Source organism: Actinia tenebrosa, unplaced genomic scaffold (assembly GCF_029948245.1).
Source record: "Actinia tenebrosa isolate PJP-AT-01 unplaced genomic scaffold, QUT_ActTen_1.0 PGA_scaffold6__47_contigs__length_16458017, whole genome shotgun sequence".
Classification (NCBI taxonomy): domain Eukaryota; kingdom Metazoa; phylum Cnidaria; class Anthozoa; order Actiniaria; family Actiniidae; genus Actinia; species Actinia tenebrosa.
This window is the reverse complement of record NW_028292583.1, coordinates 10,456,189-10,470,225: the sequence shown is the minus strand read 5'-3', so window position 1 is coordinate 10,470,225 and position 14,037 is coordinate 10,456,189. Positions and strand designations below refer to the sequence as shown.

Sequence of the window (14,037 nt, the reverse complement as noted above, 5' to 3'; positions counted from 1 at the left end):
TTCTCTTATTCTTTCTATTTCATTTACCCTGCGAACAGAGTCTCCTTTTAACTCCTCTCGCAGGGTATATTTCATTACACACACCGAACGCATAATTTATCACTCTTTGATCGAAGTATTATGATCATCCGGGTGGATGTAGTCCTGAGAAGGACTGTTTGATGTGACCGACGTTTCAACAACCTGAGCGGAAGCTTGAGATTGAGTCTAGATTGAGAAAAGGCGGATAGTAGACCACGAGAAGTTATTTTGCGTGTTTGGCCCTCTCCTGGCTGGGTCAGAACAAGCAACTACAACGCTGTACAGAAGTCTTGTGTACGTGATTCAACTGTCCCAAAATGTATATCTAATCCAATACAGAATACCGGGCAATGAATAGCCATTTTATGTAGCTGTATCATTTTATAGTACAGATGATATTGATGTATGTATTCATCGAAAGGCTACCGATACATACTCTAACTTAGTCAGAACAAGAATTCCACGCAGCATCCGAATCTTAATCATCATCAGCGCAAGATAATTAATGCCTTCAGAGGAATATTTTTCGAATTTTTTACAATACAAAATGGGGACTTTTCAATATAATCTTATATCTATCTTATAATTATAATAACTATACCTAAAGAAGCACCATTAGAGGAAAGTAGCGAGTACAGTACTTCTTTTATACTGGCCTTCACAGTTCATCGTGCCCGTTATGGTCTGTAAAACTTCTAAGAGCTTACGACAAAAAAGTCATCTACATGCCTCTTCGTCGTTTATTTTAAGTTCATATGAAATTTTACTCAGAAATTTTAGAACTGATTGGGCAGTTGTGGTGCGCTTTTCCATGGAAACTGCCATTAGTGCAAGCACTGCTGATGCCCGTCTAGTAACTCTCAGACACAGGGCGTTAACCCAGCAGGAAATACTGTACTATTTTTAACCGATATAAAACAGTACAATAAAGGAAACTTTCCGTGGTACTTTATATAAATATGAATGAAATCGGTTAAAAGGCATGTTAGAAACATGGCGTCATTCCAGTTAATTTTAGATGTCTCGTTTTTTGGTGGATTTAAATGAGTCACCTAGACCAACGCTGGGTTATGGGTCTGTCTGTAAACTTAACTATATATAATTAAGGACATTCTATGGTTTGATTTTAAATTAGTATATCAAGGCATGTTATAGACATGGGTTCATTCCAGTTCTTTCCGAGGTGTCTCATTTTTACGTCTGTTTGCTCTGTCTGTATATAAAAATAAGGACCTTCTATGGAATATGAGTGATATTTGTTACAAGCATGTTACTATGTATGGATTAAACCACTGATTGGGTCGCGTGCCAGTCTACCAACACTATAATAGTTTTTATCCTTTTTTACTCCGACGAAGGACTAGCGCCAGTAGGTTGTTTTTCATCTTTTCATGGTGTATAATTTACCCTTTTATCGTTACTGTTTCATTAGAAACACCGACGCAGCTCACACTAGTTTTTTAGCTAGTTGTCTCTTTCTATAATAGTTAGTAGATTTGTTTGGCACACTCATAAAAACACTTCGACCGCGCATAAAGTAAGAACTGTTTACGAGCATGTTACCCATGGTGCGCTTGTTTGTTTTTTAAGTCGATTACTATAGTCTATGTTGGATTAGACCATTGGATCGTGAGTCAGTCTGCTAAATCCATCATGGTTAGTAGACCCGGTATGAAACACTCATAAAAGCACAACATAACATAAGAACTCTCCATGGCATACACTAAGGAATTAAGTGAAATCTGTTATTAGCCTGCGCTGCATCCGGAATTTTCTTCCGGATGCAACGCAGACTATCCGTTACAAGCATGTTGCCGTTTGGGTTTTTTTGGGGGTTGGCTACATTACTAGAATATGTGTGCACTATTTGACTACTTTTGGAAAATTAAAGAAAAATACAAGTCATCAGCGACTTTGACTCATTCTCATCTTAATGGCACTTCCATGCATTTTCGTCTTCGACCAAACTTTTTAAAATGTGTTTGTTTTGTTTTTCTCTGTGGAAAATTGAATGAAACACGCGATATTTTGCGGAGGGGGATCATCAAATAAAACGACCCTATGTTAACTACGTGTTTGTTAACTCAGAGCATCAATTCTTTTTTCACTCATGGTTGAACATATATATTACTACACATTATAAATGATAATCTACCATGATTGCAATAGTTAAAAAGTACAGAATTTTGGTTGATAATGTACAATCAACGTATGTAATAAAACTGTGGAGCTAGATTTGCTATCAATCTTTCATAAGACATACAAAAGTCTGCGTAAAAGATACCTAATGTAGACCTACACTTCTATCTCCCAAAAAAGGACCTCTAGGAATGAAAAACAAGAGAATATGAACTGGTTCATTTTCTCTTGCGAAAACCTTAAAATGAAATAAAATCCCGTATCAAACTCAATAAATTTGTACATACTTATCATAAGCTGATTAACCCTTTGGGTAAAAATACTAATTATTAATACAGATACATCCTAAGCACATGAAAACAAGCGTCCAATAAACCCTGTGTTTAGGATTAAAACTATTATACAAAAGGTCTAATTTTTTGTTCAAAACCCCCATATAATGGTCAAGTCAAAAAGATGGCAGGAAAGACCAGGTATCTCAATCTAGACTATGCAAAAATTCCCTTTAGTAGTATACTTTTGCTTTGCTTTTAGCCAACGAATGAGAAGATATATTGATATTCGTATGGTTCTTGCTACCAAAAGATTAGTCTAGATAATGAGATGGGTCTGTTCCATGTCAGCTTATGGTACCATCTTGTTGCAGTTTTAAATATTGGTTAACTGGATATGCAGAATGCAAGGAAAAAGATGCTCTGACAGAAAATAAATTTCATTTTTTGTTTGGTTGCAGTCTAAACATTGTAGTTTGTCCATCATAGCATAGCCTGCTTCACATCTGGGTAGATTTATCTGGATGTGATGCAGGCTATCAGATGGCTGTAGTTTGATATATCAAAGACTCTGGCCACACTGCAAGGCTTCTAGTGACAAACTTAGAATGAGAGAACTAGCAAGCCTTTTTAACCCATTGAATATTATTTCTTTGTTTACCAGTAACACTTGAGAAGATGTAAGAATATGGATGTAATTCTAGTAATCCTTGCTACCAAGGACATCCATGAAACAAGATAAAATAGGATGAAAAAACATTGCACTTAAGCAAAAAGGGTAGAAAGCTGATGAGTTTTAGGTTTGTTTTAACTTCATTGAGGTGTTTACGACCTCTCCTGGTACTAGCAAACAGCCTGTTGGATAGTTTAGTTTGAACTCTCTTTACGTTTAGTCTCTAAGATCCCTCAATTGCTTGAGACAGTCATATGTTTGTATCATGCCTTATGTTCACACCATGAAAGCCTTGCAATGGAATCAGAGTCTTTGATATATTAGATATGGTATTTCATTTCACATCTGAAACAAATCTAATAGCCCATAGCTAACAGGCGAACGAAAACAATAGATCTAAATACAGCCTAATACTAAATCGATATAAATTAAATGGTTGAAATGGAGTCACTCTATTTCATACTTCATACCTCAGAAATTCATTTCTTATACCAAAAAAGACCCTTTAAAATCACACACTTTAGCCAGTTATTCAGGCCAAGTTTCTTAAATCACTGAAGCATGAAAGCTTGACTGACAAATGAGAAAATCTCCGGAGATCAAGTGTCAACATGATACTAAGAGACTGTTCATTTCTTATCCAAGAGGAGAGTGCTGAGATTTGCATTTGTTTGTATTGCTTGGTAAAGTGAACAAACTTGACTGTTTAGCAAGATTTTGGGTGTATCACCATGCATATAGCCAAACCACACTTTATCCAATCAATGAAGTAATATTAGTTATTAAAAAAAAAGTAAAATACCTATATTTAACATCGGTAGTTCCTTCAGTTGAAATTCAACTGCTATCAATGGAAGCCGACGGTGTGCACTTTACCCCCTCTCTCCATCAGTGCTCTGTTTTAAGAGTATTTAAAGCTTAAGCTACATGGATTAGAGAATTCGAAACAGACATGGAGTTCCTTAGGATAGAACTATGGACCTCGAGCTCTGAAGGTTGCGCACTAACCAACTGAGCTACGCCTGCTCATTTAAATGAACAGTATAGATAATTTGACAGTCATCTTTCTGCTGTGGGTTGTTAACGCACGGAACTCCATCAATCAGCAATGATGACACTTGGTGTCTATCATACCCCAATCAAATACTTACATCTACGTCACTCTAGCCTTCTCTACACAAAATCACTATCATGGGATCCCTGTCCAATCAAATACCACAGCAGGACCAATTTGGAATATATTGATATGGATGTAGAGAAAGCTAGAAATGCATCATGAAGATGGGATAAACATTGTATGATCAATACTACCAAGCATAATAAGACCCATACAATAATATCCACATCTAATAGGTCAATCCTTCAGGAGGTCTAAAAATAATAACAACCTTTATGTTTATTAGTAGAATCCACCATCTTTGCCGTTGACTGGCCGTTGATGGGCATCACTTGTTAGTGTACATTTTTCACACAGTTCTTCGTATGTCCTTCCATGAAGAAGGCAAACCAGGATGACTGTCATGTTGTCACACCCAAGGCCGCCCATCTGACAATCTGGAGCTAAGCAGCGTGTTAACAGCTCTTCGCATATCTAAATCAGAGAAATCAAATTTGTATTTAATGTGCACCTGGTTTGTAAGCACCAGGGTCGGAGTGAACAGGGGAACATCCGAGGAGACCGTGTGTCATTCTCTTGACAATGAGATGAGTTGTATCCATTTTCATGTGTCTTCTAGTGCATAATCATTAAACAAAGAAATGATGCTCTAGAGAATGACACATTACTTGAAATGGGAAAACATTAAGCCCAAGACAGAGGTATATTCATATTCTAAAATCTAAATGAATTCCCATTTACCATCCCCAGGTGTGACCCATTCATAGATTTTCTAAATCTCTTTTGATGCTGAACAATTCAGATTTTGAAGTTGCACAGATCTTTAAATTTAGTAGACCTCAGTAGATCTTAGAACTACAAAACTTTGCACAAATTTGTACAATTTTGTTAGTTAACTTTTTCAGATATATGGTTTGAATTCTAGCAACCTTTGCACAGAATCTGTGCATTTTGAAAAGGAAAAAAATATTACTTTAGGGCTCAGTCATATGAAGGGTCAATAGTACTATCCAAAAGATAACTCTTATCCAGTGGATAAATTTATTGGATAACAGCATTGAATTATCCAACGGATAAGGATTTATCTGCCGTATAGTGCTATCCAGGCTTCGTACAACTGGGCCCTGGAAGATAACTATAGGGTATTTAACTATAAATATGAAGTATTGAGAAGAAATACCACTTCAGGTTCCATTCGTTGAGCTATTCTTGATCTAACAAAATCCACTACTTCTTGATTAGATAAGACATCCCATATGCCTGAAAGTGCACAAATGAACAGCTAACTTACTGATCAAACCCTCAAAAAACCTCTGGGCTGATCATTTAATAATAATTAATAGATAATAAATTGGCATTTATATATGGCACCATTTCCAGGAACTCAATGGTACTTTTTTAACTGTATTGACTGATAGTTCATTGGTAAATTTGGCAAACAGCAGAGAGATAAGGTTCTCAGTGTCAACAATAGAGAAATCATGTAGATGTGTACATTACAGACTTAGTAAATAACTGCACACAGAACACTTACCATCACAGGCTAATATAATAAACTCATGTTCTGGAGTTATGTCTTTAACTAACACATCTGGTAGAGCTGTCAGGTACAAATGCAGGCAAAGAAATATTAGAAACCTACTTTTGATTACCACTTCATTAAATGTGAATGAATTAATAACTGAATGAATGAATAACTGAATGAATGACTGAATGTATGAGCAAATGAATTGATAAATGAATGAGTAAATAAAGGAACAAGAGAAGCAAAAATAACTGAGGAAAGGGATTGTTTTTCTTTTTTATCAAAGATTAAAATAAGTTAATGTTTGATAGATTAGTAATTCTTTTCAACGTTGGGAAAGGGTCCTACAATTTTCACCTTTGGTCATAGGAGGAGAGGGAAGCAATCTAATACCTGTAACGATTTGTTCCTCTGGAGTTTTTTTGTCATTCTTCTTGAAACAGAAATCTCCCAAAGCTCTAGAAAGAGCCAAGTTACCTAAAATATCCAATCCAAAGTAAGAAAATATAAGATGAGGGGAAATTTAACTGGAAGTTTAATATCCCTAGAAATACAGGTAACTGCAGAGACAGGCAGTGATGGCGGCAAGGGATGGAGGGGTATGGCCCCCCTTTATCAAATATCCATAGTTTCAGCATCGGCAGTCTCAGACCCTACTTTTAGCACTTTTAGTCTTATGAATACTAGTCTTAGATTTCAACTGTTCAAAAAATCAGAAAAAATGTAAAACAGTAATGATGAAAAAATGTGAAACAGTAATGATAAAAAGGTAAACTATACACCATGAAAAGATGAAAAAACTTGGACACTAGTCCTTTGTCGTGGATTGAAAAGCATCCGAAACGTCAGTAAGTGTTTTCATCTTTTCACAGTGTATAATTTACCTTTTTATCATTTCTATTTTTTGTGACTAGGATTTGTTAAGTGCATTAGATCATATATGCATATGTTCTTTGCGCTACATAAGTATTAAAATGATTATCATAATTATCATAATTTTTGATATAGTGGACACATTTGAAGGGGAATCAGTTGTGACACTGACCATTTACTCTGTTGAACTCTACCCATCCTCCAGCAGCTATTATTCTTCTTGTTTCCTCTACAATAATAGAAGTGACAACAGAAAAAAATTAACAATTATTCGCTAAAGGTGAAGTGGAATATTTACCAAGCCTCGAGTCTTCGAGCTGCGTGGTAAATGTCACAATAATCACTGAGCCCGAGGGGAATAATTGTTTTAGTATAATTTTGGACTTGAATATCAGAGAAAAGTCAGGATAAAAAAACGTTTTATTATTACTTCCGATCTGGAAAATTTTTGAAGACCTCATAATTACTGCTCCAGCAATTATTGTCTCAGAGTCACCGAGGTCGCTTGACCAACCACACCTCGAGAAACTCTATATTCATGTCTAAAATTACACTAAAAGCTACTATTATTATTATTTCTTGATTTCATTATCGATTGAACTGCATGACAAAAATATACAAGGTCCCTATTCATGAAAAAAGATGCACACAACATGTGCTTAAGGACTCATTATTATTTATCCGAGGTGGGGGTGGGATGGGTAACAAAACAGTATGACTAGACATTTTTGCTATTTCCTATAGGGGGCTCTGATTACAGAACATTTGAGGGTGTTGAGCAAACAAGGGGAGGGTCAAGAATGTTTAGCCTTGAAAATTGAGGGAGGGTGTTGGAGGGGAAAGAAAAATTAAAAGATTACGAATTTCTAACCCCCCTCCAAAGATTTAAAATCATAAGTTTAATGACCTTCATTGCTTGGTTTGTGATCATATGACAGCTGATCTACTGCACCTCTTCTACTGGCCAGAGCACGAGAATCGCCAACATTACCCTAAATGATGATAGGTGATATGCAGTCAGTGATAGCTGGCGCAGAGAATATCTCTATTAATATATCAGAAGATCCTTTATTTAAATTCTAGAGAATTTTAGAATTGAAATGAGTAAGAGTTTGAATACAAAATATTATGGTTGGTAGATGCCAAGGGCAGATCCAGGGTTTTTTGAAGGGGGGGTCTCAGGGGTAAATTTTGTGGGCAAAGGAATCCCAGTCACATTTTTACCACAGGAAACCCATTTGACCTCAGGAATGACAGGGGGGTTGTGACCCCCCAGACCCTCCCCCTGGATCCGCCCTTGGATGCAGTTCACATTTTGTAAGCATGACATCATTGGAGTGAACATGTTTTGAAATAACACAAAGCCTTCATATTGCTTACTATAAACGTTTTTAGAAATTTTGTAGTGGTAAAAATGAAGTGCAAATGAAGGGGCTGGTTTGAGTTTTTCATCTCTTTTTCAAGAGAGCTGCCATCAAGTAAATATCATAGCAGTCTAGTCCAATATATTTTCCAGTGCTTTCATCATGTTAAAGTGAACAGAAATTAGATTGTTGTTCGATCAAGCTGACCTCAATGTTTTATGGTCAATAGTATGAGTATGAGGATGAAATATCTAGCATGTTGATTCCTAACTGCAATCACTAACAGATCTAAAGTTCTTTCTTGAGGTGAGATAGATACTTACACAATAGATTTTATTGTTTTTTATTATAACAACATTTGCTGTTGTTCCAGCCATTTCATCTTTCATTTGTTCATCTATGATCAACAACAGAAATCATTTAACATGATGATAAAGGGAATAAGTTTTTTATTTAAACTTTTGTGGAAGGTCAAACCTCTTTATTCTGACAAAAGCCTGTTCCCTCGTCGACTTAATAAGAGAATCATGTATTTCTTACTGAGTGAAAGGGGAAGAGCTACTACCATTTAAAAAAATTTACTATCAATCCCCAGCCCTCCCCCCCCCCCCAAAAAAACATATCTTTCCTAAGTCTAATCTTTACGACTTTGGGCATGAAAACTAATCTTTGAAGTAAAGAAGATCAAGCAAGGAAATATAATTCAATCAAAATTAATGCCATCAGCGTGATTTGGGGTTTTAATCCTCAGTGGATTAAACTCATGCATTTGCCAACATTAAGCCATTGCCATTGCCATTGCCATTGCCATTAAGCCTCACTGAATTGCAATATATATATAAACAAAATGTTAGGTTTTGTGAAGGGATGAAAACCAGAGAACCTGGAGAAAAACCCTTGGATCCAGGGAGAGACCTAACAAACTCTACTCATATGTGATGCTGAGTCTGGGAATCCTGGATGTAAGAACTACTGAATTACTAGGAATGGAATTATTATTTACCTTTTAGCATGTCTGTGTCACATTTGAGGAAGCCTTGTTTAATAGCTTCAGCAATATTACCCTTAGCTGTTAATAAAAATAGAAAAGAATAGGAAAAAAATTAATATAAAATTGAGATACATCATTTAAGCACTAGGATACTATATGGACAAGACTGCAGATCAAAGACGTTGACATTTCTTTTTTAAACGTTGATTTTTATTCTTTATTTTTTTCTTTACAATAGTATCAATAAATTTTTTTGTAGGTATATGGAGTGGAAAATTTCTAGTCATTATAGTATTCAATGTATAAGGTTTGGCATGTGAAGGAAATTGCCAACTGAATTGTCAGTCTATACTCAGATGTCTGATAATCACCACCGCTGGGTTAATTAAATTCAGAGTACAGCTAGATATTACGGCAGCGACGAGAGCAGCTTTTATTAGAACAAGAGTAGCATTTCCATTTCCTTTTTTTCCTTACCCCAGGCTGGCTGTGAGAGTATCTTGTACTGTAAGTGCTTTCCAACATATTGTGCCACTCTTGCTCCTAATAAATATTAATAACAATTGATAGTTGTTATATTAGTAAATAAATAAACTTTGTATAGAAATCTTAAATTTGACACAAAAATCATATCAAAAGAGTGTCTTGTTTGACTTAGACAAACAGGTGCATTTTGGTCTTGCTTGGGTACTAATGAAAATATCTACCTAGGGCACAAGGGGTAATAAATGTCTGTACCCCAAGCTAGAGCAGCATGCATAACATTGGGTGCAATAGTTTAAGTGCTTGGCCTTTTACCTCCATGCCCATCATATACTCCAAAAAATGCAGCTGTTTTATCCTCTCTTAATGAAAGTATCTCTGTGTGGGCATCTTCCATGTCTAGTGGCAGTGTTAAAGAATTCACACCCAATCCAGTAATACTTTTGAAAATACCGTATGCATCATAGGGTGATTCCCAGTACATGATGTTGCTGCTTTTGATGATGATAGTACTAAAAGTGACATTGATAAATTGTGATGATAGAGATGCTGATTAAATATGATGGTGATGATGTTGATGGTGATGATGATGGTGTAGATAATGATACATGATGCTGATGATGTCTGTCAATGATCGATGCTAATGATGATACTGATGATGGAGTAGATAACATCATATGATGCAGATGGTAACTGTTAGTGATGCTAATGATATATAATACTGATGCAAATAATATATGATTGTGATGGTGATGCTTATGATATATGATACTAAAGATATATGATGCTGCTGCTGATGATACATGATGCTGTTATTGTTAATAATAAAGGATACTTATGCGCCATCCCTGCATACATGATGAGCCGATCTTAAACTGCTTGTTACTGCATGAAGAGGTCTCCTTTGTTGTTACTGGTTCTGATAGTGTCTGGCCCATCCTGTACATAACAGAGCATCAAAATCAGATTCCGTCTAGCATAGCTGAAAAAATGCTTAAAGTACTGGTAGAAGTTTGGAGCATTTCAAAGTCTTCGTATTACTTAATTGACATGTTTTTATACCCCAGACAACTCCAGCCTTAGCAAATTTACTTTTTTATTGGCCATAGTCCATCAATTTAAGGGGAAAAAACAGCAAAAGTCTTCAACATCTGGAATTTGTGGATGTCACTTGAGTTTGCATCTTAAACTTATTCATTATAATCATTGAACAATGAAGGGTTTATAGTCCTATATATAATTTCGCCTTTGCATGTCATGTTTCAAATTATCAATTATGTACATTAAGAAAGAACAAAAGCATTTATTCTTTAGTTTATATAATGTATCTATTTAGGAGCATAAAAAATAGAGTTACTGTATAATATACGAAGTTCAATAACATGGAAAAAAAACAACAAATAAAATGAAAAAACTTGTTATAGCAGTAAATTAAATGAAGCATATAAATATTATTAATAAAAATTATATTACTATAACAGGTATACAGCAATCCATAGTAATAAGCACAAATATACAAATCATTATATTTTTTGGACAAAATGTTTAGAAGACTTTTCTTAAAACATGTATGTGTATATCACTATGACTAGTATACAGCAACACAGTAATAAACAAATTATTATATTTTTAGATGACATATTTGGAAGTTTTTTAAAAAAACATATATGTGTATAATCGATTTTTTGGTTTTGTTTTACTGGTAGTCATCTACTCAGCCATCAACAATGCTTGTTTAAGGTCTAAATAAAATATGAATTATGCCAAACATAATTTGCATAAAGCATCGTTAGTTGTAAAAGTTATTCACAAGTTTCCAAGCAATTCTTAAATTTCTTGCTTTTGTTGAATTTTAAAAACTGTTTTAGTATCAAAATGTAGTTGGTGCAGATGTAATAATTAACAATTGTTTGCTGAAGGCAAAGAGAATATCAGGGCATATTTACCCAGACATGTAAAAATACTAATGATAAATTATATTTATGCAATAAAAGATAAATTTTTGTTTTACTTGTAGCACAGAGTTACAACTTACCTACAGCAATGACTGTTATTTATAGTTTATATTCATGAATACTCATGATTATAGGTGTTATTTAGCATAGCTAGTACGCCACCTGTGACATACTCCAACCATAATGACTGACAAAATTCAACTTCTGACAAGTTGGACATTAGTTCATATGAGTGCTACTCTCTTGAGGCATTTAGATTATATTTTTTACTTAAAAGCTTTTGCTTTCAATTTCGGAGATTTTTATCACTAAATCTTGAATCATAGCTTGATGTCTGAGTTTAAGGAAAAATATATAAAATCCCCATCGACGAAAAAAAAAAAGATCTTATTTTCATATCTTTGTCAGCATAAAAACTATCAACAAACGAAAAAATTCATACACAAAAAAAGAAAATCTTGAGTGATTATGACGGATAATTTTTGGATATTTTTACATGACAGCGTAGCATTTTCTTTTAGGAATAAAGAAAAAAAGCTTTTGGAAGTAAAATCATGAGCAGTCTCGACTTAGGATGTCGTGTTCTGTTAACTCTCAACGAGTTTTTGATGCAGTTTTGACTTCACTTCCAAACAGGAACGAATTAATTATGTCATTAGAAGATTATTTTACATTGGTAACAATATTCTGTATAATATTTAGACAGAGGACCAATACGTAGTCCTTGTGAGGTACTTCTTAGTTCATTTTAGTGTAGGCTAACCTGAGAAAGATGGACAGATTAAAACAGTGTCCAAAGAGAGAGAGAGAGAGAGAGAGAGAGAGAAACCGAATTAGACAACAGATAAAGGACAAGAAATCAAATTCAGCCCTGGTAATAATCAAACCACTTATAATAAATTCACTAACCTTGCACTTCTTATAGTCATAACAGAACAAAAACTAGATAATAAAACTACTGGAAAAAGTGGGATTTAGATTTTCCTAATGAGGACCTTAGTCCTGACACTATGGACGCTGGCAAGATTTGAGGTACCAAGCGAACAACTCAATCTTTACTTACCTTACGACTATTTCAAACGGCAAAAGGGGGCTCAAATTCTACCTCGTAGTTGTAGCAGTACCTTGGCTACCTGATTAAGTTAACGGAATAAGGAAAGACTCCGGAAATTTTCATGTAAACATGACGAAAAGACTACTGCACACAAAGACTGAACTGACCGACATCTTGAACTGAACCGAAAGGGGCCGTGTCACGTGACTATCATACGTAAATACACTAGAAGAGGGATAGCATAACGATTGGATCGATAACAATTGACAATACCCCTATCCTAAAAATATACTCCTAATATTCTCCTATGATTTCGCGAAAATATTATTTTTAGTAATCAAAATACTACTCTATTGTTTAAATGTGCGATTTTTGAAATATCAGCGAAATCAGATGAGCTTTTTAAGTTGGTTTCTATGGCAACAAGATTGGGATTTTTCGCCTGGAGGGAATTTTACTTTTAAAAAAAGATTAAAGTTGATAATAATTTTACAATATGTAAATTTAACATGTATTATATAACGGTGTGTGTTTATTGTTGAGCATAACATAACAATTTTTGATTGACTCGTTCACTACCCTGTCAACTCCCTTCACAGACTCATACATTATTAGGGACCGTCTGGGAGGGGATGGGGTGGTGGGGGGGGGGGGGGGGGGAATGGCGGAGGATTTTGGGGGAGAACAGTCGATTTTCGGTAATACTAATAAAGGGGGGATAAGTCGTAAACGACAGCTTCAAGAGGGGGGGACCAATCAAAATGTGGAGGAATTCATGATTGCGTAATATAATACTACAATATTGCCAGGTCGAGATGCTTCCTTAGTTATTCACAAACTTTATTCTTAAAAAAATATTTCAGTAACTCGCTTAATGTTCTATTTAATTATTTAGTCTTGTGAAATTCTATTAAAAATTTGGTATGCTGTCTTATCTATTTCATTTTAAGACAATACCAATACAATACCAGTTTAGAGGTATTTATTTGTCTTTCTTTCTTTCTTTCTCTCTCTTATCTTCTTTCTTTCTCTCTCTCTTTCTTTCTTTCATTCATTTTTTCAGTCATTTGAATATCTATTCTTTTTTAATTTATTAGTAATTTAGTTTTTTTGGCAGTAGAGTTAAAACTGTTTGAACGTTTTCTATGAATTTAACAATCTGCAAGACAGTAAAACATACCATTTGAATCATAATTGTAACAGCAACGATGTTTGAAAATTGTATTTTACAAAAAGCTCACTGGCTTGAAATCGTCTTTCTCTATGGATCATAATTGGTTTCAACACTACAGGATTGCGATCGTCGGATTCAGCTCCCTCACATGAATCGGTAAGGGAAGAAAGCGCTGCGTGACGACACTGAAAGCGGCTGTGGGGGAGACTAATGCATCGGACTCCATAAATTCGTTTGCCTCTGTCTCCTCTTCGCTGTCAGCACCTTCTGATTCAACATCGTCGTCGGTTTCAGAACTCTCTTGCAACACCTTTTCAGGAGCACTTGCCTGTAGAATGGCCACTACTTCTTCTAGCCACAGCAAAGCTAGGGTCTAAATGGAAACGTTGGAATGAA

The 14,037-nt window shown here is 35.1% G+C and overlaps 1 protein-coding gene across 1 annotated transcript; it reads right to left on the bottom strand.

The window, feature by feature from the left end:
* Positions 1–2,158: 2,158 nt before the first annotated feature.
* Positions 2,159–12,657, bottom strand: LOC116287342 (putative protein phosphatase 2C T23F11.1). The gene is made up of 12 exons (XM_031694012.2): positions 12,477–12,657; positions 10,294–10,397; positions 9,774–9,857; positions 9,453–9,518; positions 8,988–9,053; positions 8,308–8,381; positions 7,528–7,612; positions 6,793–6,849; positions 6,141–6,224; positions 5,757–5,822; positions 5,403–5,482; positions 2,159–4,696 (listed from the first exon to the last, which is right to left on the bottom strand). The coding sequence occupies exons 2-12, from the start codon at positions 10,394–10,396 to the stop codon at positions 4,505–4,507; spliced, it is 957 nt and encodes a 318-aa protein (XP_031549872.1). The 5' UTR covers position 10,397; positions 12,477–12,657; the 3' UTR covers positions 2,159–4,504.
* Between the last annotated feature and the right edge of the window lie 1,380 nt (positions 12,658–14,037).

Bases quoted from the DNA above. Each gene is read 5' to 3' on its own strand.
- LOC116287342 (XM_031694012.2), bottom strand. From the start codon at position 10,396: ATGGGCCAGACACTATCAGAACCAGTAACAACAAAGGAGACCTCTTCA. The intron at 9,519-9,773 runs GTAAAAGGCCAA...AATATTTATTAG, and splicing joins AGTATATGATGGGCATGGAG to GAGCAAGAGTGGCACAATAT. The intron at 4,697-5,402 runs GTATTTCTTCTC...TCTCTGATTTAG, and splicing joins AACGAATGGAACCTGAAGTG to ATATGCGAAGAGCTGTTAAC.